This window comes from Meles meles, chromosome 21, assembly GCF_922984935.1.
Source record: "Meles meles chromosome 21, mMelMel3.1 paternal haplotype, whole genome shotgun sequence".
Classification (NCBI taxonomy): Eukaryota; Metazoa; Chordata; class Mammalia; order Carnivora; family Mustelidae; genus Meles; species Meles meles.
In genome coordinates, this window is record NC_060086.1 from 20,862,312 (window position 1) to 20,888,406 (window position 26,095).

The 26,095-nt window shown below is 52.4% G+C and overlaps 2 protein-coding genes across 17 annotated transcripts; one reads left to right on the forward strand and one right to left on the reverse strand.

The window, feature by feature from the left end:
- Positions 1-2,848: 2,848 nt before the first annotated feature.
- On the forward strand, positions 2,849-16,187 carry ATXN2L (ataxin 2 like). 16 transcript variants are annotated; one of them, XR_006816679.1, is made up of 23 exons: positions 3,020-3,847; positions 5,573-5,609; positions 5,798-5,854; positions 5,937-6,008; positions 6,350-6,500; positions 7,316-7,440; positions 8,297-8,388; positions 8,799-8,999; positions 9,815-9,990; positions 10,156-10,269; positions 10,916-11,128; positions 11,216-11,287; positions 11,959-12,029; positions 12,214-12,509; positions 12,591-12,660; positions 13,141-13,287; positions 13,411-13,483; positions 13,577-13,764; positions 14,033-14,162; positions 14,246-14,367; positions 14,535-14,747; positions 14,876-15,428; positions 15,674-16,187. XR_006816679.1 is itself a non-coding variant. In XM_045993448.1 (23 exons), the coding sequence occupies exons 1-23, from the start codon at positions 3,549-3,551 to the stop codon at positions 15,421-15,423; spliced, it is 3,318 nt and encodes a 1,105-aa protein (XP_045849404.1). In that variant the 5' UTR covers positions 3,020-3,548; the 3' UTR covers positions 15,424-16,187. The 16 variants fall into 16 exon arrangements, 15 of the variants coding, with proteins under 15 accessions (XP_045849406.1, XP_045849404.1, XP_045849392.1 ...); XM_045993448.1 differs by having other exon boundaries at positions 14,876-15,119; positions 15,269-16,187; XM_045993438.1 differs by having other exon boundaries at positions 3,021-3,847; positions 14,876-15,119.
- A 1,752-nt stretch (positions 16,188-17,939) lies between these two features.
- TUFM (Tu translation elongation factor, mitochondrial) lies at positions 17,940-21,462 on the reverse strand. The gene is made up of 10 exons (XM_045994316.1): positions 21,327-21,462; positions 21,029-21,223; positions 20,440-20,606; positions 20,115-20,219; positions 19,862-20,026; positions 19,586-19,718; positions 19,397-19,501; positions 19,129-19,280; positions 18,910-19,029; positions 17,940-18,306 (listed from the first exon to the last, which is right to left on the reverse strand). The coding sequence occupies exons 1-10, from the start codon at positions 21,367-21,369 to the stop codon at positions 18,133-18,135; spliced, it is 1,359 nt and encodes a 452-aa protein (XP_045850272.1). The 5' UTR covers positions 21,370-21,462; the 3' UTR covers positions 17,940-18,132.
- Positions 21,463-26,095: the final 4,633 nt, after the last annotated feature.

Below are 26,095 nucleotides of genomic sequence, written 5' to 3' on the forward strand. Positions count from 1 at the left end.
CTACCACTATTGCAAACTTACTAAGAACTCAAGATTTGCAATTCTTCTTTTCTTTAGAACAGAGGATACCCAAAAATGACTTGAATTGATCCTATTTTTCCCCCTTCCAGGGGGTTAGTTTATTTATCTAAAATAGAGTTGGGTTCATTTATTTATGTCTGTATTCCATTGTTTACTTCCACAAGAATGTGAACAACAAGAACAACAACTAAGGAAACTTCATTACCCCTAACCCTCATAGGTAGTCAATTTTATTAGTGTGAGTTTTCACTTCTTATGTTTTTCTTTCCTTTTTCTTTTTAAAGATTTTTATTTACTTATCTGTTTATTTATTTATTTATTTATTTGAGAGAGAGAGCAGGAGCAATGGGGATGGGAGGAAGAGGGGTAAAAGAAGAGGGAGAAGCAGGTTTCCCACCAGCAGGGAGTCTGGTGCAGGGCTCCGTCTCAGGACCCTGGGATCACAACCTGAGCCGAAGGCAAGACTCCTGGGTTCACAGTCTGAGCCAAAGGCAGAAGCTTGAACCAACTGAGCCACCCAGGCACCCATTCTTGTGTTCTTCTTCGCAAAAATTTGCAGATACGTTTGTTTTCTCATTTTCCCTTCTTCCTTGAACAAGAGGTAGCGTAGTTTAGACTATAAACTTTGCTTTCTTCACTTAATAATATATCCTGGAAATCAGTCCATATCAAATCATGGTGATATATATCATTTCTGAATTGCATATAAGACAACATTCTATTCATTTACCAAACAATTTGAGTAATGGCGTGCCAGTCACTGAGCTAGACATGAAGGACAGGAAAATGGGTAAATATAATCCCTGCCCTTTATAACCGCAGACTTCATATGAGCAAAACCATCCCAGTGTTCTGGGAGCCTAGAGGAGCGAGTCAGTAACAGGATGTTCAAAAGGACTGACCCCTGACCTTGAAGAATGAGAAGGTAAGTGAAGAAATAGCACCTGTAAAAGAAGAGTTGAAAATGAGCAAAGTGTGTCGTGGAAGTGGGAGTTTCATGAGGCTAAAACTTAGAATTTGAGGGTCGGAGCAGAATGTGAGTGGGGGAGAAAGAAGCACCCAGAATGAGGTGGCAGGGCACTCAGGTGGCGGGAGTCTCAGGAGAACGCTGAACATCCAGGAGACATGGTCTTTTTTTTTTTTTTTTTAAGATTTTTTTTTTTTTTTTAATTTGACAGAGAGAAATCACAAGAGAGGCAGGCAGAGAGGAGGGGAAGCAGGCTCTCCGCTGAGCAGAGAGCCCGATGTGGGACTCGATCCCAGGACCCTGAGATCATGACCTGACCGAAGGCAGCGGCTTAACCCACTGAGCCATCCAGGCGCCCCAGGAGACATGGTCTTTAAGACACCACTCAAATCCATTCTCTTCACAACGATTTATTTTTTATTTTTAAATTTTAGATTATTTGACACAGCGATCATAAGTAGGCAGAGAAGCAAGCGGGGGGGGGGGGGAGCAGGCTCCCCACGGAGCAGAGATCCCGTTGCGGGGCTTGATCCCAAGACCCTGACACCATGACCTGACTCTAAGGCAGAGGCCCAAACCACTGAGCCATCCAGGTGGCCGTGTCACAAGGATTTAATTGACTACCTGCATTGTGCTAGGTACTGCTGGAACAGTAACAGTGAGATCTCAACCCACAGGGAGCTGACAGGAGCAAGAAGAAAGAATTAAATGAGCTCTTAGAATGAGGTGGAGTAAATTTTCGGGCCAAGCCTAAAAGGAGCATAGAAGCCTGGAGTGAGACAGGATGGAAGGAATACTTCCTATAAAGTAATACCAACTTTTAGCTACGTATGTATGGGTTTGTGGTAGAGGTTTGGGAAGGGTTCCAATGCTAATGCCTGGAGCCAAGGGAGACTGAGATATTGGAAGCTTCACTGTGATGAAGAACACACTCATCGCTGCTCTACTCCGTTCTTCTCACTGCAAAGAGTAATCTCTAAAAATGCAAATCTGACCTCTTTGTTTTCTGTGAAAGACTCCCCAGTACAATGTCCAAGTCTCTTTAAAATCGAGTCCCAGGGGCGCCTGGGTGGCTCAGTGGGTTAAGCTGCTGCCTTCGGCTCAGGTCATGATCTCAGGGTCCTGGGATCGAGTCCCGCGTCGGGCTCTCTGCTCAGCGGAGAGCCTGCTTCCCTTCCTCTCTCTCTGCCTGCCTCTCTTGTGATTTCTCTCTGTCAAGTAAATAAATAAAATCTTTAAAAAAAAAAAATCGAGTCCCAGGTTCCTTACCTCTCCAGTCTCATTTTTTTCAACCACTTTTATATTTCTGGCACGCTGACGTTTTCCTAATTTGTCACATCCCCCGCCTAGAAATTCATCACCCAGCGCTGGATTCGGTGTCTCTCCTATCCGCTCTCATGGTGCCCTATGGTGACCTAATAGATCTCATCTAATCGTCTGAGTCTACCACTAGCTGGAACTTGGGGAGGGCAGGAAGAGGTTGAATTACGGTTGTGTCCATTGCATCTAGCTTAATGTCCTAATGCCCAACTAATTTTGAATGAATGAAAGCTGGCTTCATTGCAGAGTTGAATGAAGAATTTTCAATTAGACCTTAGGTACTTTGTCCTTCAGTCTCTTTGTTACTACAGTTTAAGGGTTCATTCTAGGGCATGGAGAAACCAATTAGGTATTAAACCACCGAAGCTTACAATGATTTCAGATTTAGCATAGATTTATCTGCAACATGCTGAGTTTCAAACCGGTAACTTTAATGTCTATCAGTCTTTTATTTGAAGCAGACAAGGTCAACATCAGCTCCTCCTGAAACCTACCACCCGACTAAGAAGGGCAATCGCGTGTTTAGACCCGGGATTTCTTTGCACTTAGACTCCGCCCACGGGTCCCTAAATGGCGGAAGAACTGCACGCTACGTCGTGACATCTCACACAACTGCGGAGGTATCCCGACGCTGCGCCACCGGTGTAGGCGGGACGGCCGGTTCTTCCTTCCTCACGGCTACTTCGGCTCCTCCCCCAGCGCTTCACACGCTCATTGTGAAGCGACAGCGGCAGCCAACGTCTAGGGCTGTTTGAGACCTAGAGACCCTAAATCTTCGGCGCGCGTGAGCGCCCGCGCTGCTCCTTCTCCCCTCCAAGGGCTAGGGGCGCGAGATTCGCCTCTTTTAATTCTCTCCTCTCTTGCCCGGAGCCAACCGCCCCGGTGCGCGCGGACATCTCGCGCCGCCGCTCCCTCCTCCCTGCCCCTCCCCCTTCAGGAGCTCCCGCCCGCGCGCTCCTCCTCCTCCCCTTTCCCCAGCGACGCGCACGCGCGCCAAGCCGGCTCGCGCCCTCTCGCTTTCCTCCGGCCCGCGAGACCCCCCTCCCCTTCCGCCTCGCGGCGCTTCCTCGCGCCGCGGTCTTCTCTATCCACCCCCGACATCGCGGGGCTTCCCCCGCCCGCCAACGGCGGGTCCCCGGCTTCCCGAGCCCCCTCGCTTCCCGCGCTCTCCAGCGGGGGCCTAGCCCCGGCCTCCTCTCTCCCTCCCTTCCCCCTAATTCCCCTTCCGGACGCTGCCATCATGTTGAAGCCTCAGCCGCCACAACAGACCTCCCAGCCCCAGCAGCCGCCCCCCACGCAACAGGCCGTGGCCCGCCGGCCTCCCGGGGGCACTAGCCCTCCCAACGGCGGCCTCCCGGGGCCCCTGGCCTCCACCTCGGCTCCCGCAGGGCCTCCCGCGGCCGCTTCTCCCTGCCTGGGGCCTGCAGTCGCCGCTGGGAGTGGGCTCCGCCGGGGAGCCGAGGGCATCTTGGCGCCGCAGCCCCCGCCGCAGCAACAGCATCAGGAGAGGCCGGGGGCAACGGCTATCGGCAGCGCCAGGTGAGGAGGGGTGGGTTTTCGGGCGCTGGAGCAGAGGCTGTGGGGCGGCTCGGCTCGGCTCCGGCCCAGCGGCCGGGACCTGAGGACACCGTGTGAGGAGGGAACCTAGCCCGGCCACCTTTGCGGCGCGCCGGGAGGAGTGGGGAACTCCCGTGAGGCTGGGGCTGGGTCCCGTCAGGTCCTAACAGGTCAGAGGGAAAGGGTTCCCGGGCTGCCACCGGGACATTTGGGGGCCATGCTCAGCTCTCAGAGCCTAGTTGGGCCTTGGGGCTCCGGCCTTAAGGGCAGGCGGGGCGCATCCCGCCAGGGCCGTCAGAACGAGGAGTTGGGGGGGCGAAGAGGATCGGGGTCCCCGGCTCCATTACCACGAAGGGTCTCGCGGTCCCCAGCTTCAGCCAATGGGGAGTCAGCTGCGGGAAGGGGTCCCCGGCCGTAGCCAATGGAGGGGGGCGCGCGGCCCACAGTTTGGCCAATGGGGAGGGAGGGACTTGGGAGCGGGTTGCTACCTCCTCCTTCCCGGTCTGGCCAGTAGGAGGGGAGCGGGGTGGGCGGGGGGGACGGAAGGAGGGACAACTGGGAGGACTGCGGGCAGGGAACCTCCGGCGCGCGCGCTCTTCCCGTACGTGCGCGCGGATGCTCTGTCTTATGACCCGGGCATTCGTGAGCCGCGGGTAACCTATAGGGCAGGGTTTGGGGATGTGCGTGGAGGGGCTCGCCTGGTGTTTGTGGATGAGTGGTGGACACCCTGCTCGGTTTCTTCTGTGTGTGGCTTAATGGAATTGAGAGTGGCGGTACACGCAGGCGCAGTGGGTTCTGGTCGCGGGAGGGGGATTTGGAGGCCCGTGGGCCTTACTGCGCAGGCGCAGACCGGGCGAGGCCTCCCGGTGGAGGGCTTTTGCGGCTGCGCTGTCCCCCAGCCCCGCCAACGGCCCCCTCATCGCCCTCCTCAACCGACGGTTACATCAGCCAGCGAGGAGCTGGGTACTGGGCGATCGGTGACCCCTCCTGGAGTGGGTAGCATTGGATGATTAAAAAAGGTCGAGAGGGTGGGCTGTAAAAGGGAGTACCCTCCTCCCAGAGTTTGGGGTGTCAGGCTGGTGAAAATGATTGTCTTTTCTGTTTGAGAGGTAAGGTGCCTGAGCTACGTGGTTTCGAATCTGCGTTCCCTGAGCTTTCGCCTTTATGTCTAGGGTGGATTGTTAGCTAACGACTACTGTAGCGTTGCTTTTTTGGAAACATGGGGCCCTGGCCCCTTGGAGAAAGTGAGAATGTTGTGTCGAATTGACAAACATTGTTGATTGAAATCTGTTTTAGTAGCGTTTGGTGGAAATGTGTTCATTGGCTTTTATGGTCTGTACCTCTCTTTTCTTCTGTAAGGTAAGAGTTTGAAAATATTGTCGATAATTGGTTTGTAGTCTAAATCAGCCATCTTCACAGGGTATGTAGTTCTAGAATACCAAGTTCTTTGAAATGAACTGTGTTTAAGAGGGATAGGATGTGTTTAACTGGGGCGCCTGGGTGGCTCAGTGAGTTAAAGCTTCTGCCTTGGGCTCAGGTCATGGCCCCAGGATCCAGTGATCGAGCCCTACATTGGGCTGTCTGCTTGGCGGCGAGCCTGCCCCCTCTAGCCTGCCTCTCTGCCTACTTGTGATCTTTATCTGTCAAATAAATAAAATCTTTTTTAAAAAATGTGTTTTAACTAGTTTCTTGTTTTCTTTCTCATAGGGGACAGAGCACAGGAAAGGGACCCCCACAGTCACCGGTGAGTGCCATTCCCCACCCTCAAAGCACAGAGGTCCATGCGGGCATTTAGGACAGATCATGTGCACAGGTAGTCAGTTGGGCTTAGAAGAGTAGGGACCCAGCACATGCAAAGTGGGTGAGTGGAGTGTGGGTATTCAGAAGGAGGGTAAGCTGTTGACTGGCTATTTAATTCTGTGTTGTTGGTAGGTGTTCGAGGGTGTCTACAACAATTCCAGAATGCTGCATTTTCTTACAGCTGTTGTGGTAAGTGGGTATCTAACCCCTAGTTTGTTTGAGGAATGTAATGTACCAGTTTGCTGGAGACTCTTTTTCCCCACTCTTTCAGGGCTCCACCTGTGATGTAAAGGTGAAGAATGGTACCACCTATGAAGGTATCTTCAAGACTCTGAGCTCAAAGGTTAGTGTACTCAAATTAGCTGATTTTTGGAATTTCATGAAAGGAGGAGGAGAATGAAATAGGCTAATTGGAGATGTGCGTTGAATGGTGTTGGACAACATTGTGTTACTCATTTCTCTAGGCCTGTCTCAGAATAGTGCTAGAAGCAATAAGAAATGTGGGTTGGAATTGGAAAGCTGAATACTTTAACATTAAAATACTTAATCCTGGGCTGATTCTGAGAAGACTGTGACAGTGTGGTGTTGGGATGAGGTTAGAAAGGGTAAAAGAAAATAGTCCTATTTTTACCATCACATTTCTTGATACTGACCTTTTACTGTTTGGAAATGGGACTTTTATAGTTTGAATTAGCAGTAGACGCTGTACACCGGAAAGCATCTGAGCCAGCAGGTGGCCCTCGTCGGGAAGACATTGTGGACACCATGGTGTTTAAGCCAAGCGATGTCATGCTTGTCCACTTCCGAAATGTTGACTTCAATTATGCTACTAAAGGTATCGTATTGGGTCTTTATGTCAGACTAGAAGGCAGAGAGCAGTTACATAATGACTTGAAATTTTTTCTTCCCCCTTTACCATCTTTTTTTTTTCTGAGGAGGAGGGCTACATTTTTCTTTTTTTTTTTTTTTCTTTTTTTTTTAATCTGAGAGAACGAGAGCATTAGATAATACAAGCAAGGGGATGGGTAGAGAGAGAACCAGACTCCCCACTGAGCAGGGAGCCCGATTTGGGACTCAGTACCAGGACCCTGATAACATGACCTGAGCTGAAGGCAGACACTTAACCGACTGAGCCACCCACGCCCCTAGGTTTTTCTTCTTGAGAATATGTCTTGATGTCTAAGATATAGTGGGATGAGTTCCGGCCTGTGTTGTGGTCCTTCATGTTTCTGTTGCTTTGCTTTCAATTCCTTGGTCCTCTTCAACTCTTTTTTTTTTTTTAAGATTTTATTTATTTACCTGAGAGAGAGCTTAAGAGGGGAGAAGGTCAGAGGGAGAGGCAGACTCCCCATGGAGCAGGGAGCCCGATATGCCTTGGGCTCCCTGCCCAAGCCTGGGACTTTGATCCCAGGACTCTGGGATCATGACCTGAGCTGAAAGCAGTCGCTTAACCAACTGAGCCACCCAGGTGCCCTGGTCCTCTTGCACTGTTAAGATGAGGCTTCTTGTGCTATACCACCCACACCCTACCTCTCCCCCAACCCTGACACACATGTTCCTTTGCTTCCCAACTACTTACTGGGGGTGGGGGTGTTGGAAGAGGCTATGGAATAATCCCCTGACTCCTGATCTTCGACTCCACCCCCACAGATAAGTTCACTGATTCAGCCATTGCCATGAATTCGAAGGTGAATGGGGAGCACAAAGAGAAGGTGCTTCAGCGCTGGGAAGGGGGCGACAGCAACAGCGATGACTATGACCTGGAGTCTGACATGGTACGGCCCCCCTTCTCTGAGAGCCGGGCATGCTGCTGCCTGAGTGCAGGTTGTTGACTGTGCTGTCACTCTTGGAACCAAGAGTTGTTTCTGGGGAGCGGGGTGAAGGATTTTTTACTATGGCCTGTTGGTGGCTGTCAGATTCCAAATGAAAAGCTATAGAAAAGAACAAAACAAAAATACCTATTCTCCCACCATCTGCAATTGACAGCTATTAACATTTGCTTCAAGATTTTTTCCCCTTCAGTTTAACAATGCATAGACAAGATTGTGGATTGTGTAGTAGACCCATGTCCTTCCAAAAACAAGGACTTTGAAACATTTAAGATTTCTCATGAGTTAATGCATTATTGTGGTATATTTAACTTGCACAAGAATTTACCTTACCTGATTCTTGTTTTCGATTTTTTTTTTTCATATTGGTATATAGATCCAGTCATTGCTTTCACCTGTTTTGTCTAGTTCTACTTATAGGTATATATATGAGTGTATAAATATATACAGTAAAATGTATTTATGTTTTTCCTTATTGATAGGTATTCGTTACCATTATTTTGCTATTAAAAATAGCACCTTACTGAACTTTAGACTATGTCCCCATGTAATATATACCAAAATTTTCTAGGACATAAACCTAGAAATGGATTCATTAGGTCTTAAGACTTCGATTTTACTCGTGGTTACCAGTCTGTACTACAGTTGGAAGTACTAGTTTATATTTCTGCCACCCTTGTTCTTATTTTTCCACTCTGGGTTTGGTCAGATTTGTGTGTTTTTCAACCTTGAGGAGGAGAACGACGGATCGTTGCTGCTTTCCTTACTGCATTTTAAAACATTCTCCTTCCTCCCTCCTTAGTCCAATGGATGGGACCCCAACGAAATGTTCAAGTTCAACGAGGAGAACTATGGTGTGAAGACCACCTATGACAGCAGTCTTTCTTCTTACACGTGAGTCTCTTGGTACTTCCCAGACGGTGTAATTTGAGGCATGGGGTCGTGGCATGTGTTCATGCTTTTCTGGGTGTGTAGGTTGCCCTCTCCCCACTTCTGATCTGCCTTTGTCATTGTCCCCTCAAAATACCAGGCCATCTCATGGGTAGAATTAGCTACTTTCTCGTCCATTCACCCATTCTTTTCCTCTAGAACTTAACATACTCACATATGAGTATAAGTGCCCTGGTTCAGAGATTGGCCTTGTTGCCCCACGTGAGACCTCATAGATTGCCCGTTAAATGCGCGCTGAATTGTTGAAGAGGCTAAACATCTGCACACCTGCGCTGCTGATGGGACTCAAAGATGTTTCTTTTTCTTCTCTTGTCCCCTGGCACTGGGGTGGTGGTCTGTGGTGGTCCTTTCAGGGTGCCCTTAGAGAAGGACAACTCAGAAGAGTTTCGTCAGCGGGAGCTGCGTGCAGCCCAGTTGGCTCGAGAGATTGAATCGAGCCCCCAGTACCGCCTGCGGATCGCCATGGAGAACGATGATGGGCGGACAGAGGAGGAGAAGCACAGTGCAGTCCAGCGGCAGGGTTCAGGACGGGAGAGCCCCAGCTTGGCATCTAGGTGATTGCTGGGGGCGGCCTGCTCTGTCTGGGGCTCTGTACAGGCCAGGGCTTGGGCAAAGAGCCTTGTACACTCCGGTACTCACTTCACGGCCATGTAAATACAGGTTGGCACAGAGTTATTCCCAATTTTCAGGTTGAAGAACTGAGGCTTAGAGCAGATAAGTAGTTTGTCCAAGGTAACAAAGCTAAAGCTTATGGTGGAAAAAAATTTTTTTGAGTTTTGATAGTCTTTTTTTCTTTTGTATATTCATCCATAAGTATGCCTTCATTTCTCCCTTTATAAAAACAAAATTTGGGGCCCCTGGGTGGCTCAGTGGGTTAAAGCCTCTGCCTTCGGCTCAGGTCATGATCCCAGGGTCCTGGAATTGAGCCCTGCATTGGGCTCTCTGCTCGGTGGGAGCCTGCTTCTCCCTCTCTCTCTGCCTGTCTCTCTGCCTACTTGTGATCTCTGTCAAATAAATAAAATCTTTAAGAAAAAAAAACCAAAAATCAAAAAGCATGCCCACTATTTAGTGACTTGTAAGAGCTATACCTTGAACTACAATGTGATACTCCTCCTCCCGTAGGTCAGGAGTGGTAGAATTGTAAAACTTTGACCAGGTTGGTCAGGTCAGGGTCGACACAAAAAGGTCATAAGCCTCTAACTACAGAACATTTAACCAGAATAGATCTTAATGTGGGGATAGTGCAGAGAGCTGGAGCGTGTGTGTGTGCCTGTGCGCGCATGTACATGCACTGTAGAAGGAAAGGCTTCATTTTTCCAAAATATGCAAGTTTTATGACTAATTGACCTTACTTGAACTCTCCCCCTAGGGAGGGAAAGTACATCCCTCTACCCCAGCGAGTTCGGGAAGGTCCCCGGGGAGGAGTTCGATGCAGTAGTTCCCGGGGTGGCCGGCCTGGCCTTAGCTCTTTGCCACCTCGTGGCCCTCACCACCTTGACAGTAGCAGCCCTGGCCCCGGTTCTGAGACACGTGGTATCAATGGAGGTGAGTTCTGATGCGGGCTTTTTTCGGGGGGTAGGGAAGAGGATAGGAAGGAAGCAGGAAGGGTAATTGAAAGGATGGGTGATCTGGAAGGGTGATGCGTTGGTGATAATGTAATAGCAGATACTCTGCCTCTTTTTTCCCCATCTTAAAAAAAAAAAAAATTAGGCCCTTCCCGCATGTCCCCTAAGGCACAGCGGCCCCTGAGAGGTGGTGCCAAGACTCTGTCTTCACCCAGCAGTAGGCCTTCTGGAGAAGCTTCTGTTGCACCTCCTCCTGCAGGTAAAATTCCAGCAGTGTTATATGAAGAAATAGAAATTCGTGGGGAACTGTAAATGTCAGTCGTTGGAATGCTGGGATGGGAGACAGTTTTAAAACGAGATGTTTTGGGGGGGAGGTTGGATTTATGCTTTTTAGGGAAGAATTTGTTTCCCTCAGTGTAGCAGTGCCAGCGCAGCTGTCCATGGGTTGTGTGTGGCTGGCACATGTCTTTTGTTTATTAGTAATCAGGGCACCTGGTGGGCTTAGTGGAGCAGGCGACTCTAGATCTTAGGGTCGTGAGTTCAAGCCCCACATTGGGCGCAGAGCTTACTTCAAAAAAAAAAAAACCACTTTTTAGTTGTCAACATTTTGAAACAGGAGGCATAGAAAATTCCCAGTTTCTTTGGAAATAGAGAAAGTTCTGCAAACACTGAATGTGTCTTGCAGCATAACACTAGTTTGCTGGACTGTGTTGTGAGTGCCTCTGTAAACATTCCAGTCTTTTATGCTGCCGGTGAATGTATCTTACCTGCTTATGTTATCTGCCTTGCTCTTTTGGGCATGTGGGTTTGTGACCTTGCATATAAGAAAGGGGATAAACTTTCCTTGGTCTTTCTAGTGGGTCCCTATGCCTCTTACTCACTGAACAGCAGTAACCATCGTACAGCTTTCCCTTTTCTTCCAGTGGGCCGGATGTACCCCCCGCGCTCTCCCAAGTCGGCTGCTCCTGCCCCAATCTCAGCTTCCTGTCCTGATGCCCCCATGGGCTCAGCAGTACCGACCTCTTCTGCTTCCATCCCTGTGACATCATCGGTTGTGGATCCTGGAGTAGGCTCCATTTCCCCTGCTTCTCCAAAGATCTCATTGGCCCCCACAGATGGTAAGAGCCAGGTAGTTGAGGGCTTGTGGACAATATGAAGTGTGGTTCTGGACAGAAGGACCTTCAGGCATGTCTCTTCTTGCTCAGTAAAAGAACTTCCAGCCAAGGAACCTGGGAGAACTCTGGAGTCCCAGGAGCTGTCCCGGATAGCTGGGAAAGGTGAGAATTGGTTGGGGTGGGGGGGCGGTATTGTTGGTTTTTTGTTGTTTTATTTAAGATTTTATTTGACAGAGTGAGTACAAACAGGGAGCAGCAGGGGAAAAGGGAGAAGTAGGTTCCCTGCTAGCTAAACAGGGAGCCCAGTGGGCACTCGATCCCAGGACCCCGAAATCATGATTTGAGCCGAAAGCAGATGGTTAACTGACTGAACCACCCAGGCACCCCCTTTCTTTTGTTTTTGTTTTTCTGAGATGTGATGTCCTTTTGATGAGGGGAGTACTTTATTTAGTAATAAGAATTGTGGGGGTTCAGAAACAGTGCCTTGTCAGTTGTGTAATTTTAGTTCTATAGGAGTCTTTTTTTTTTTTTTTTAAGATTTAATTTATTTGACAGACAGATCGCAAGTAGGCAGAGAACAGAGAAGCAGGCAGAGAGAGAGGAGGAAGCAGGCTCCCCACTGAGCAGAGATCCCGATGCGGGGCTCGATCCCAGGACCCTGGGATCATGACCTGAGTCAAAGGCAGAGGCTTTAACCCACTGAGCCACCCAGGCGCCCCAGTTCCACAGAATTCTTAAGAGCTTTTTTTTCCCCCCTTTGTCATTTGGGGTACTGACATTGTAGCCACCTTTAAGAAAAGTGTGTTTCCTCCTTTTTTCCCTGTTTCTTATAGTTCCTGGCCTTCAGAATGAACAGAAACGCTTTCAACTGGAAGAACTGAGGAAATTTGGGGCCCAGTTTAAGGTGAGTGGAGTGTGGGAGTGAGCTAGGGTGTTAGGATGAAGAGAGGTGAGCGGGCTTAGAGAAGCAGCGCAGGACTGGGACCAGGTGGGTGTGAAGAGATGAGCGAGCACGGATGCAAGAAGGAGGAGGCCAGGCCTGGGGTCCAGACTGTTTGGGGACTGTATGTGTGCCGCTCTCCTTCCAGCTGCAGTCCAGTAGCTCCCCTGAGACCAGCCTGGATCCTTTTCCTCCCCGGATCTTAAAGGAGGAGGCCAAAGGAAAAGAGAAGGAGGTTGATGGTCTGTTGACTTCAGAGCCAATGGGGTCTCCAGTCTCCTCGAAGACAGAGTCCGTATCAGATAAGGAGGAAAAGCCACCACTGCCGCCGGCGGGAGGCACAGAGGGCCCAGAGCAGCCCCCACCACCTTGCCCAAGCCAAACTGGCAGCCCCCCGGTGGGCCTCATCAAGGGAGACGACAAGGATGAGGGCCCGGTCGCCGAGTAAGTAGGACGGGGAGCTGGGTGGGTGTCAGGTGGGGAGAGTAGCAAGCCACGAGGACTGACTGACTTTCTCTCTCTTAGACAAGTGAAGAAGTCAACACTGAACCCCAATGCCAAGGAGTTCAATCCCACAAAGCCTCTGCTGTCTGTGGTGAGACGGGATGGGCAGATGAGGATTGGTTTCCCCGAGGGAGGCTTGGAAGTGGGGTGACAGAGCACAGGGGAAGCGCTCTGGCTGTTGGGCTGCTCCGGGGAGATCAGGTGTCACTTGGGGGCGAGGGGTCATGATGTGTCTGGTAAGTGTTACCTGTTTTTCCCTGAGGTTTAGCATTCAGCTTGGGGAACATATGTTGGGATAGTTGGGAGCATGGGATTCATTCAGACCCCTGATTTGGCTTGAACTCCTGTACTTAAAAAAAGCTTGCTGATAACGGTCAAGCCATTTAACTTTTCTGTCTTGGTTTCCTTACCTAAAATTTGTGAGTACCTGTCCCAGAGGCTCCAACGGAAGGCTTAACCAAGATACTGGGTAGAACGTGTCTGGCAGGCAGCACTCTGCTGTGTTGCTCTCACAGGCACGGGAGAGGCGTACAGAAACCAAACTTGCGTGCCCCCGCCTTGTCTCTTACAGAATAAATCCACCAGTACCCCCACTTCTCCGGGGCCCCGGACTCATTCAACTCCCTCCATCCCGGTGCTGACAGCAGGCCAGAGCGGGCTCTACAGCCCCCAGTACATTTCCTACATACCTCAGATCCATATGGGACCAGCTGTTCAGGTGAGAGGAGGGGCTGAGCAGCTCCAGGCTAAGAGGCTGGGCCGAGCGGCTGAGGACCAGATCAGGCCTGTTCAGGGCCTTTGTGAGCTAGCTGTTCAGCTTCATCTGTGTTCTCATCCCCAGGCACCTCAGATGTATCCGTACCCTGTATCCAATTCTGTGCCTGGACAGCAGGGCAAATACCGGGGAGCAAAAGGTGAGCAGAGTTGGCAGGGTTGGTCAGCAGAGCTGCCTGGTTGCGTCCTGCAGATGGAGCTTGAGCTCGGTCCTTTTTCCCTTTACGTGCCAGGCTCCCTGCCCCCCCAGCGCTCGGACCAACACCAGCCAGCCTCAGCTCCTCCAATGATGCCGGCCGCTGCAGCCGCCGGCCCACCTCTGGTGGCTGCCACGCCGTACTCTTCTTACATCCCTTACACCCCGCAGCAGTTCCCAGGCCAGCCCGCCATGATGCAGCCCATGGCCCACTATCCCTCGCAGGTAACTGAGGTTGAGGATGGTGCGGGGGGCGGGAGGACAGAGTGGAGGGTCACCTGTGTTCATCACCCAGACTCAGGCTTCCGTCCTGGCTCTGGTAGGACCCATAGCAAGGCACTGACCGCTATCCTCTGAAGTATAGATCACATAGAATCTCTTGGCTGGGGTCGTCGTGAACGGGAGACAGGGTGGTTATGCAAGGACAGAGTGGTGCTGTGCACAGGTTCTTAGGCAGCAGGATGTCCGACCACCTCTCTCCTTGCCCCTCCAGCCGGTGTTTGCCCCCATGCTTCAGAGCAACCCACGCATGCTGACGTCGGGGAGCCATCCCCAGGCCATCGTGTCGTCCTCTACCCCTCAGTACCCTTCTGCAGAGCAGCCCACCCCCCAAGCCCTCTATGGTGAGTTTTGTGTCCTCCTCGGACCTTGCTCCTTAGCCCCGTCTGGTGTGCTTAGCACTGATTGTCCCTCTTTCCTGCTGTAGCCACTGTTCACCAGTCCTATCCACACCATGCCACGCAGCTCCACGCCCACCAGCCGCAGCCGGCCACCACGCCTACTGGGAGCCAGCCGCAGTCCCAGCATGCGGCCCCCAGTCCCGTCCAGGTGCCTGCCATGGGAGATCTGAGTGGTTGGGACAGGAACGGGTGGCTGGAAGAGGGGGATAGAGTTGGAGGGGTCTTTCTCCAGTGGGAGATGATCAGGAGTCAGTGGGTGGTAGGCCTGGTACCTAAGGACTGGGGTGGCACTCACCCTTCCCCTCCCCCTGACAGCACCAGGCGGGGCAGGCCCCACACCTGGGCAGTGGACAGCCACAGCAGAATCTGTACCACCCAGGGGCCCTGACAGGCACGCCGCCTTCTCTGCCACCGGGACCTTCTGCCCAGTCCCCTCAGAGCAGCTTCCCCCAGCCAGCCGCTGTGTATGCCATCCATGCCCACCAGCAGCTGCCCCACGGCTTCACCAACATGGCCCATGTTACCCAGGTAAGAGCCCAAGAGACCTGCTTCCTGGGGCTGTCCTGTTTCTGAATCCTGAGTGCTCTTAACACCAAGATTCTCAGAGCCCACATCTAGCTCCTGGGGTGCTGACTGTTGTCTTTCGTTCTTTGCAGGCCCATGTCCAAACTGGAATCACAGCAGCCCCGCCCCCTCACCCTGGGGCTCCCCACCCGCCCCAGGTGATGCTGCTGCACCCACCCCAGAGCCATGGGGGCCCCCCCCAAGGCGCGGTGCCCCAGAGTGGGGTGCCTGCACTCTCAGCTTCCACACCCTCACCCTACCCCTACATCGGACACCCCCAAGGTGAGCAGCCTGGCCAGGCGCCTGGATTTCCAGGAGGAGCCGATGACAGGATTCGTGAGTTCTCGTTAGCTGGGGGAATTTGGCATGGAAGAGCTGATGGGCTGCAGGTGGGGCAGGATGCACGGGTTCTGGGAGGGGAGTGAGGGGTCTTGGAGGCAGGGCTGTCCCACAGGGCGCCCGCCGACCTGCACCTGTCTGTGAAGTATGTAGGGTGGGCAGAAGCCACAGTCGCCGCCGCCAGGGGCTTGCTCCTGGCTCTGTCCTTTGCTTCCCTCCGTCCTCGCTCAGTTGTGATCCAGCAGCCCCCCTCCCCACTGCCTCCCCAGCTCTCAGTGACCCCGACTGTCTCCTGACTTAGCCGAGGTAAGGTCAGCGCAGCAGACAGGGCCAGGCTGGGGTGTGGGGGGCTGAGCTGGGCACACGAGTAAGGGCTCTGGCTCACTGGGAAACAGCGATTGATCTGTGCTTCTGACAGCCCCATGAGACACCTTGAGGAGGCCGCTCCTACCCAAACACTCCCCCCACACCCCACACTGGAAGGCATTGGATGAAGGGACAGCTGCTTGGGTTCTAATGCTCCTGCTCTCTTCTCTTTCCCCTCCAACCAGTTCAATCTCATCCCTCCCAGCAGCTCCCCTTCCACCCCCCGGGGAACTGAAGATTGTCCTGGCCGCGACCTGAGACCTCCATGAGTGGAGGGAAGAGTGATCTATGTCTCTTCCCCCAGCAGCTCGGACCAGTCCCAGCCCCCCAATCCCCCCTTTCCCCCGGGGGAGCTGGGGAATTCCTGCCAAGCACCTTGAAGGGGAGGGGCCTCAGAGTGGGCAGGGCCAGGGTCCAGCGGGGGTGGGGGGTTCCTGCTCTGCCCCTGCCCATCCCCACCCCATCTTGCCCTCCCATCCTCTCATCTATCCCCCGCTGGAGATGGAAGATCTTTTATTTTCTATTATTTATAACCTCAGACTTGGGCCCCCTGTTTCTTTCTTCCCCATTAACTTGAGTGACCTGCGTGAGAGACAGACAGACAGATGCCCCACAAGGATGGTTGGACAAGGACTTTTACTTTTTATTACATAAAAATATTAAAAAAGTTAAAAAAAATAAAATTTTAAACTAACTTAACCTGACTCTGGCTTCCTCTGGAGAACGGAGTAAGATGGTAGCCGTCAGGTGTTGGGAGGCCTGGGGTGGCTCCAGGCAGCAGGGACGCGCGACAGTCAACCTGAGGGTGCTCGTGCCATCACTGCTGCACGCCCCCAGCTTCCTGGGAACTTTGTTCTCACCTTGCTGCTGGTCTCGTCTTTAGGTGCAATTTCAGGGTTTTATTGCTAGTATAAGTACTTCATGAATTTCTTCTACCTCCCCGCACCAAGAAACTCCTTAGTGGTTTTGGCCCCTGGAAACAAAGGCCGGCGCAGAGCACAGCTGAGGTGTTGTGTGCAGATGGGCGCTGCAGACTAAGCCACTGGCAGAGGGGAGACCTCTGGGCTGAGCCTGGTTTAGGGGAGCAAGAGCTAAACCGGGGGCTAAATGGCACAGAAGTGCCAAGTGTGGGATGTAGAAGCATTTGGTTATTTCCAAGGAAACCGGTTACAATTTTTACTGCATGTCCTAAGTGAAGGTCATTTCCCCCTAGGGCATCGAGGGGATGGGGCTGGTACTCGTGGGTAGGTGGGGATGTTTCAGCTGGGACCAAAGCCAGAGAAAATGGATGGACAGCAGGAAAAGTGAAAGTTACATGGACTTGGGAAGAGATCCAAGGGGTGAGGGTTTAAGACCTGGTAATGGGTGGGCATGCTGGGGCGGTGGAGGCGGCTAATGTACTGGTAAGCGAGAGCAGGCGTGCAGGGTTGTGGAGCTCTATCCTAGAGGATGGCAGTTGAATCCAGGAGGCAGTGATGGAGAAAGCAGCAGCAGGGAAGCCAGCTGGACTCAGGATGTGTCAGGTGCAGGTGGAGACCCATCTTCTGAGACCTGGTCCTGAGGCTCAGGGGAGGGTCTTAGGAATCTCTCAAAACCTGGCCTTGCCTCAGACACTAAGGAGAGTAAAGCAAACCTGCCCTGTTGCTGGACAGTTCTTATTCGTGAAGCTCTTTTGTCCTTTCCTTGAGCCCACTTTTCTGCCTCTGCTGTGAAGCCACAGATTCAACTGACTCAGAACAGCTCTTGGTCAGGCCTGAGAGCCTCCCTGCTCCAGGTGGCTGGTCAGTGCTGAATGTGCTCATTTATTAGGAAGCAAGGTTGAAAGGGGTGCTTGTTAATCCCTGCTGAAAGTTAACCTTTATTTGTTCGGGGTCAGCGTCCTGGCCAGTCAAGTTCAAGTTTTTAAAACACCTATTCAGCATCTTACTCCCTACAGATTTGATACAGTCCTTAACCTTAATTTTAAATCTCAGTATGTGTTCAAAATGCATACTTCAGTTTGTAACGTCTCGCTCTCGTGTTTGGAATCACCATGGAGCCCAGAGACTGACATTAAAACCAGGGTCCTGACAAAGTGTTGGCTGGTTGGTTCTAGAGGTGAGACACAGTTCCCAGTACCCTAGAGCCCAAGACAAGGGGAGGTGGGCATTAACAGGCTTCCAAACCAGAGGACAGGAGGTGGGTTTGGCATCACAGCCGAACCCATGCTTGCTCTGAGGGAGAAGTCCCCAGTTTCTGGGTGAGTGAGTCAACACTCCAACCAGTGTTTTGTGAGGGAGCCACACCGACTTCACTAGACTAGCTTTCCTCAAGTTGTCATAGCAGTTCTGACCACTTTAAGACAGGAGCTTTTCCAAACGGTATCACAGAAACAGAAGGATGGGTCCTATGCTCCATGTTTCTACCCCCATCCTCTCCAGCTTAGACAAAAGACACAAGACACAATGTCCCTCACTATTCACAGAACAGTTTATTGACCTACCTCACCCGGCAGGCCCTGGGGCCCTTCCTGACCAGGGAAAGGGTCAGTCTAGCACTGGCTGGACTGCAGCCCATGCCCTGGGGAGGGGGCGGCAGCAGCAGCAGCAGGCAACAATGCCGGCCAGTGCAGCCTTAAACAGCAGAATCTGAGCAGAGTTCAGACTCAACTCCACTTCAGGTTCTTGTCTTCCTCAGTCATAGCCGGCGTCTCAGTGACAAGGCCAGTGCCAATGGTCCGGTTGCCATCTCGCAGGGTGAAACGCTGGCCTTTTTCTAAGATCATGGGCTGCCGCAAGATAAGGCTGACCTTCAGGTCCTCCCCGGGCATGGCAAGCTCCTGATGGAGGCAAAGAGAGGGTTCATGCACAGCCCTCAGGGCACCTTCTTTCCAAGTGTTTGCTGCCTACCAAGGTTCAAAGTTACGGAATGAATGTTAACTAAATTGAATTTCAATTAAAAAAAAAATTTTTTTTAAGTTATGGGAAATGCAACAGGGAGATGCTTTCTGGAGATCCCAGCTGCCAGGCAGATGCAAACAGTCTATGTGAAGACAGGAAAGAACTGGTGACCAGCATTCCTAACACTCACTCTTGAAAATAAAGTCAAGGAAACTATGGGTCATGCCATTTCCTTAAGTCACAAAACTTCCCTGAGCCATTGTGTTCGGTGGAACTCTGAACTGGGAGAATCCTTTTCTGGGAGATCTTTCTGTGGGTAAACGCTAACATGGGTTAAGTTTTTTACCTACTTCAGCCCTGGGAATACTAGGGGGAGACTCACTCCCCCAAGCCCACCCAGCCAGACCTTTCCGTCACTAGCTTCATCTACACCAGTCACTGAAAAGTCACCCGCGTTGTCACATCTTTGTAATTAGGAGTGAGGGACAGCTGATACAAAGAGGGTCTCTTCCACTCCTTCACGTTCCCTGTACCCACCATACCTTCCCTGGTGGCAAGATGACACGACAGGCCATGTCCCAAGTCAGGGAGAACATGACAGGCATGAAGTGGGACACAAAAGGCTTGTGGCGGCCACCCTCCTCCTTGCTGAGGATATAAACCTGGAAGAGAGCAACAAGGGTGAAGCTGTGCATGGCTGGGAACACTGCCTCTGCACGCAACAGTCTGGCTCAGCGCCGCCCATCACCTGCAGCCCTCACCTGTGCCTCCACCTTCTGGTGCGGCTGGATGGACCCCGGCTTGGCCATGACCAGGCCACGCCTTAGGTCCTCTCGCTTCAAGCCTCGGACCAGGGCTCCAAGGTTGTCACCCGCCTCTGCCCTCTCCAGACTCTTGTGGAACATCTCAATGCCTAGGAGGAAAGAGGGGAGACGAGGGAGGAGGGTGTAGGGCAGAGGGAAGGCGCAAAGGATCTGCGAAGGGAAATCCTGAAGCCAGCCCCTGGGTCCCAAAGCGTCTTTTCTATACCTGTTACCACAGACCGAATGTTCTTGCTATGTCCCAGGAACTCACACTCGTCTCCCTTCTTCAAAATGCCACGCTCTAGTGTACCTGTCACCACCGTGCCCCGACCTGGAAAAAAAGGACAGGAAGGACATGAGGGACACTAGGTCAGGCTATATAGCTAGAGAGGGTGCAAGTGAACACGGTCCTCACCAGGAATTGAGTAAATGGACTCTACAGGCAGCAGAAAAGGCTTCTCCAGGTCTCGGGTGGGTACTGGGATATAAGTGTCCACGGCATCCAGCAGCTTCTGCACAGACTTCACGCCTAGCTCAGGGTCACGTTGCTATGGGGGGAGGTGACAGGACTCTGAAATTTTCGTTCTGCTCCTCTTACTAAGAGACACTCCCCAGGTTAGGAGCAAAACTCTGGATGCCCATCCAGCCCCATCCTCTGCCAGTAACAGCCCCTGCGTGAACCCGCCTTCACCTCAAGGGCACAGAGGGCCGAGCCTACGATGACCGGGGTCTCCTCCCCTTTGTAGCCAAACTCAGTGAGCAGTTCCCGGATTTCCAGCTCAACCAGCTCCACCATCTCAGAGTCCTGGACAGCATCTGCCTTGTTCACGTACACCACGACATGCTCTACTCCAATCTGTGGACAGCAAGGAGGAAGAAGTGGTGTCCTCAGTGGACCCACTCCCCACTCTTCCTCTTTCCACCCCTCCCTGGGCTCTGAGTACCTGTTTGGCCAGTAACAGATGCTCTCGGGTCTGGGGCATAGGGCCGTCATTGGCCGCCACCACCAGGATACAGCCATCGAGGGGGGCGGTGCCTGTGATCATATTCTGGGGAGAAAGACAGAAAAGAGCCTAGTTTAAGGACCCCCTCAGCTCCACATCCATCTAGCTAACTACAGCAGCTGAGGCCCGTCTCTCTCGGCCATCTTACCACCCACTTGGAGTGGTCAAGCCCAGAAATCCATGACCTCAACGCATGCACCTTGAATATCCTAACTTCTCCACAAGTCCAACATTTCCCTGGCCCTGTACGCAGCAATTCTCTCACCTTAACGTAATCTGCGTGACCGGGGCAGTCTGTGTGGGCATAGTGGCGGGCTGCAGTGCTATACTCTACGTGAGCTGCATTAATCGTGATTCCACGGGCTCGCTCTTCAGGGGCGTTGTCAATCTCTTCATATTTCTTAAATTTGGCTCCACCTCCCTCTGCTAAAACTAAGAGGAAGGAGAATAAACCCTTCACGTACAGTTCCGGAGGTAGGCAGGCCACACCCCGGCCCCTCCCACCTACTACGCAAACAACGGTTTGAGAGAACACTGCATCCATAATCCCCTCCCTCGGTTCCTGCAGCGGGTCTAAGTCGGGTCAGGAGGAAATATTAAAGGGCCTCAAGGTCCAGCCCTGCGACTTCTCTAGGATAAAGCCTCTGCTTACAGGACACTGGCCAAGACTAGAAAGAGGCCATTCGGGCTCCCCTGCTCATGCATCACAAAGTTTTTCACGACCGGGGGAATGTGTTTCCTGCATCTTCCAACCCACCGCCGGGGGCCACAACACCTCCAGCAGCACGTCCCGGGCTCCAGGTCCCGCCAACAGAGCGGGCGCTTCCGGACGCCCCCGACCCATCCCCGCTTACTCTTCGTGATGGCCGCGGTCAGTGTGGTCTTGCCGTGGTCCACATGACCGATGGTGCCCACGTTCACATGCGGCTTGTCGCGCACATAGGTCTTCTTGGCCTCCACGGCCAGCCCACGGCACAAGCTGGGCAGCGCCGGGGCCCTCAGCGGCCGCAAGAGGCCCTGCAGCAGTGGGGTCGGGCCGGTCCCGAGACCTGCCGGGGCAGAGGCCTGCAATCAGGGCGCCGGTCCGAACCCGGCCGCTCGTGACGACCCCCACGTGGCCCCACGCCGCCACTGCCTTCCCCACCCTCTCACCGCTCAAGAGGGGCGTCGCGCGCAGCAGGGTGGTGGCCGCCATGGTGGTCGTACTCGCGCCCCGAGTACCCGGTCCCCGGCGCCCGCGCGTGCGAAAAGGAAAGGGCACGGGCGACTGGAGGTCATTTCCGGCGGAAGTGACGGTTCGGAGGGCAAGTTTGGGTCCCTCTAGCCTCCACTTTTTATGGCCATCTTACGACTTCCGGGCGTGGAGTCGAAGACTACTACGGAAGGGGCTGGTATCTCGCGGGGCGGGGAGGGAGGGATACGGTTTCCACCGCGCGCTCGGGCTTCGCAGACTGTCGGGGGCAAAGCAGCTGTCTCCGGCGGCGCGGGGGAACGACGTGGAGCGTCCCGTCGCGCAGCAGCGCCCCGCAGGCTCATGGGCGTTGTAGTTTCCAGGGCGGCGAGTGGTGGTTGAGCTTGGCATGGGAGGCCAGTAGGGCTAAGCCGGGTCCCGAGTGAGGGTGCCGGTCTCCGGGAGGCCGAGGCTGCGGCCCCGGCGCGGCCTGCGGGGGAGCTTCCGTGGAGTCCGACCCTCTGCGCGGGTCTGTCGAGAGATCTGGCGGCCGTTGAGACGCCGCTGGAGGTATGACGAGATCCTACGGCCAGGTTGAGAGAGACAGGCTTGGGAGCCCCTCGCGAGTGGGGCGCCAGTGTGACCCATCTCTCCGCGGAGCCTTTGTTTCCTTATCTGTAAAATGGGAACAGTAGTATATACCTTATGGGGGAGATTCTGACGTCTGGCTCTGGGAGGATATGAGCTGGGTAGGAGGCAGGAATAGAGGCCAGGAACCTCCAGGTCCCACATTTCGTGACCCCAAAATACCCACCCTCCTGGCTCACAGCCTACGGGGACAGACAGCTTTGCCGTCCACCCCCTGGAGCCCCTCTTCCAGGGGACTAAGCACTAATTCCCTTGCTCAGCACCCCACCGGCCCACCCAGTTATACAGATGATACATAGGGTCCGAGGGTGAGGGACCGGCTTCAGGTGCCTGCACGGGGGCCGCCGGAGTCTTTCTTGTCCCTGCGGTGGCCCCAGCACCGAACACAGGTGAGAGCACCCAGTGAGTGCTCAGGGAATTTGTGTTGACTGAATGAGTGAGTGCAAGGCTAGCAATTGACCTTTAACTCTGACATCCATCATCTCATCACCCAGGGATGAGAACAGCAGCTGCTTAACTCTGATTGATCTTTCCCAAACTCATCAGATCCTAAGATTCCGTGGACAGTATTTGGTTTCAGATAGATTACCTAATTCCTCCCTTGAAGATTATGATTCAGGAGGGTCTGGGCACAGACAGGGGAAATTGTATTTATTTATAACACACAGGGTTTCCCAAGCTCGGAGGAGTTTGGAAAACAGAGCTAGAGCTTTGCATGGATTGGGCTTTGTGCAAATGCTTCGTATTGGTTCACATTCAATGCCCCCAGTGTTTCCCTGCGTGATTGGAGCTGTGATTTCCCCCATTTCACAGGTGAGAAAAAGCATCAGGGTGATTTAGGAACCCAGTACAACTGAACTCAGAAAAAGGTGCACTTAACCACCATCTGGTAGTGTCATTCAGCTGCCAATTTACTGCTCAGAGAAAATGAAGAACTTGCTAAGACTTGTGTCCTCCTGGCCTTCCAGCCCATCATCTCTGCTTAGGAAGGGCTGCGCCATAACTAAACGTTTTCTTTGTCTTGATCCTGTACCTCAGGCACTCTGCTCCTGGGAATTTCTTCTGAGACACTATTGGCCACTATGAGAATGTAAGATTTTTGGGGGGGTGGTACTTGAACGAATGCTTTCTATTTTAGCGGTGCTGTATTTATTGGAATGTGTATTCGTTTGAAACAGAAAACTGGGGTGGCAAATACTGAGATTAAACAATGAGTCAATTTAGGGGCACCTGGGTGGCTCAGTTGGGTAAGCAGCAGCCTTCTGCTCAGGTCATGATCTCAGGGTCCTGAGATGGAACCCCACATCAGGCTTCGTGCTCAGTGGGGAGTCTGCTTCTCCCTCTCCCTCTGCTGCTCCTCTTGCCTCTGCTATCTCGCTCGTGCGCGCTCTCTCTCAAGTAAATAAATAAAATTTTTTTTTATTTGACAGACAGAGATCACAAGTAGGCAGAGAGGCAGGCAGAGAGAGGGGGAGGCAGGCTCCCTGCCGAGCAGAGAGCCCGACATAGGACTTGATCCCAGGACCCTGAGACCATGACCCAAGCCAAAGGCAGAGGCCCAACCCACTGAGCCACCCAGGCGCCCCTAAATAAAATCTTCTTAAGAATATAAATAAATAGGGGCACGTGGGTGGCTCAGGGGGTTAAAGCCTCTGGGATCCTGCCCGTCCTGGGATTGAGCACCACATCGGGCTCTCTGCTCGGCAGGGAGTCTGCTTCCTTCTCTCTCTCTGCCTACTCGTGATCACCATCTGTGAAATAAAGTCTTTAAAAATATATATTAAATAAAAAATAAGTCCATTTAAGAAAGAGTATGTGGTAGATAATATGGGAAGTATAAACATATGGCAGATTTTGGGGCAGGTGGTACACGAATGACTGAAGTTTGAGAAACAGCACTCAGAAGAGTGTGAAGGGAGAAGATTTTTTGTAGAGCTGTTGACTGTTTCTTGTAGAGCTTTTGCTGTTGACTGTAGTATCGTCTGTAATTGAAATCTTTTTTTTAAGATTTTATTTATTTATTTGACAGAGAGATCACAAGTGTGCAGAGAAGCAGGTGGATGTGTGTGGGGGGAAGCAGGCTCCCTGCTGAGCAGAGAGCCCGATGTGGGGCTCAATCTCAGGACCCTGAGATCATGACCTGAGCTGAAGGGAGAGGCTTAGCCCACTGAGCCACCCAGGCACCCCAATATTTGGAAGTCTTGATTTACAGACAACAGAATTTACATTGGCTGGTTTACGCAGAAGAAGGACTTGTTTAAGGGTTTGAGTTAGCTTACAGAACTGTGGGACGGGCCAGAGAAACAGCTCCCAAGCCATGGAACTGATCTGATGTGGGAAGAAAAGTGGGGTTCCCGCCACCGCCACCACCACCAAACACTAAGGGCCAGGCCTTAGACTCATCCGTGACACCTACTGCTCATGGCACTGAAGCCGCTTCTGCCTCCAGAAGGTGGCGTTCCCTCCCTACCAATCCTCTGGCCCCCAAAGCCAGGCAGATTCAAAGCCTCCCTTGAATGCCTCTGATTGGAGAATCCTAGATTGTCCTGTGTCCATATCGGTATCAGAGGAGCCTAAGAGAGGCCGCGTAACTTTAACTTTGGAGAACAGACCTGCTAGCGGGGATTCTCCCTGGAGGTCCAGCCACAGGGAATACAGACGTCTGGCATGTGGCTGTGGGAACATCAGTTTGGCACGGCCACTAGTGTGGTAGTAAAAGGGTGGGCTCAGAGTTGCCGAGACTTGTGGGCAGTGCCAGATGAAAAAGGAAGGCTGGCTGCCAGAGAAACATAGCAGGTGGGGTGGCAGGGCTGGCAGGCGGACAACGAAGGAAGTGGAAAACAATCAGGACTTTAGGAAGCTGTGAATTTGCATGGAGAAAGGTTTTTCTCTTTCAGACATGCATTTTGAGTGACTGTAGTTAAAGACATGTTCTTGGTGCAGAATCTGGAACTCTTTAAAAAGATGCTCTTGAAATCAAATGGGTCCCCCCTAGCAGTCTGTGAGCTCCTGCTTAACACCCATGTTTCTATCTTCCTACAGACAGGGCTCTGATTTTGTTCAAGGTGGTCCTTTCCCCAGTTCCGGAAATAAATCCTGACAGGCCTCGTCTACTTCTGGTGGGCCTATTCTCCTTGCCAGGGGCTTTGTTTAGGGTTGAGTGTGTGACTTCTTTGGGGCCTGTGATGGGTCAGTGGTGATCTACTTTGGGAGGCTTCCAGGTGTCTCTCGCCCTCCAGGAGACGCCAAAGAGATGGACCGCCTTCTGACTCTGGGTGTGGTTGGGTCTGGATGCAAAGCCTGGAGCTTCTGCCTGTCATACCTGATCAGTGATGAAGCCAAAATCCAGAAGAGGGCAAAACAGAGGAGTTTGGAAGACCGGACTCCTTACGCCAGACTGTCACAGTTGTCTGTTTGCATCCAGATACCTCCTAAAAGAGAACCTGTCTCATAGCACTTAATACCCTAAGACATATTTCTTGGTTTCACTTGTCTGAGACCGAGTGGCCTGAGTGGGACCAGGACTGGACTTTCTTTATGTCTGTATCCTCTGCCCGGGCCACCGTCCAACTCTGTATGATTGCGCCTGAACTACTAATGAGCCTTCCAGATCAAAGGGTGCCACGTAGTGGTGTTACAGACCTAACATGTCCAAAACAGGACCCTCATTCTCTTCCAGGCCCTGCTTCCACCTCTGGATGAGCAATGCTGCCTTTCTCCCTTCCCCTCAACCCTGGTGTCTAATCCACTTACCCAGTCCTGCTGGTTTTCTGTCCAAAATAGGTCTTGGATGTCATCAGTTGTCTGTCTCCACTGCTGACCCTGTGGTTCAGTCTGGGATCTCCTGTCACCTAGGCTAGCTCACAACCTCTACAATGGCTCTCCCAGCTCCTGTGCTTCTCAATACCTGGCAAACTCATGCCCACACAGTAGTCAAGATCAGCCCTAAAAATGTGGATCAGAGGGGCACCTGGCCGGCTCAATCCATATAGCATGCAACTCTTTTTTTTTTTTTTTAAGATTTTTAATTTTTTTTATTTGAGAGCGAGAGAGCATGAGCCAGGGGATTGGAGGAAGGAAGGAGCAGAAGGAGAGGGAGAAG

Excerpts from the sequence above, each read along its gene's own strand:
- ATXN2L (XM_045993448.1), top strand. The coding sequence starts at position 3,549 with ATGTTGAAGCCTCAGCCGCCACAACAGACCTCCCAGCCCCAGCAGCCG. Across the intron at positions 11,129-11,215 it reads CTCATTGGCCCCCACAGATG|TAAAAGAACTTCCAGCCAAG; the intron begins GTAAGAGCCAGG and ends CTTCTTGCTCAG. Across the intron at positions 12,661-13,140 it reads CAAAGCCTCTGCTGTCTGTG|AATAAATCCACCAGTACCCC; the intron begins GTGAGACGGGAT and ends TGTCTCTTACAG.
- TUFM (XM_045994316.1), bottom strand. The coding sequence starts at position 21,369 with ATGGCGGCCACCACCCTGCTGCGCGCGACGCCCCTCTTGAGCG. Across the intron at positions 19,719-19,861 it reads CGGCCCTCTGTGCCCTTGAG|CAACGTGACCCTGAGCTAGG; the intron begins GTGAAGGCGGGT and ends CTCCCCCCATAG. Across the intron at positions 19,502-19,585 it reads GTCCATTTACTCAATTCCTG|GTCGGGGCACGGTGGTGACA; the intron begins GTGAGGACCGTG and ends CTTTTTTTCCAG.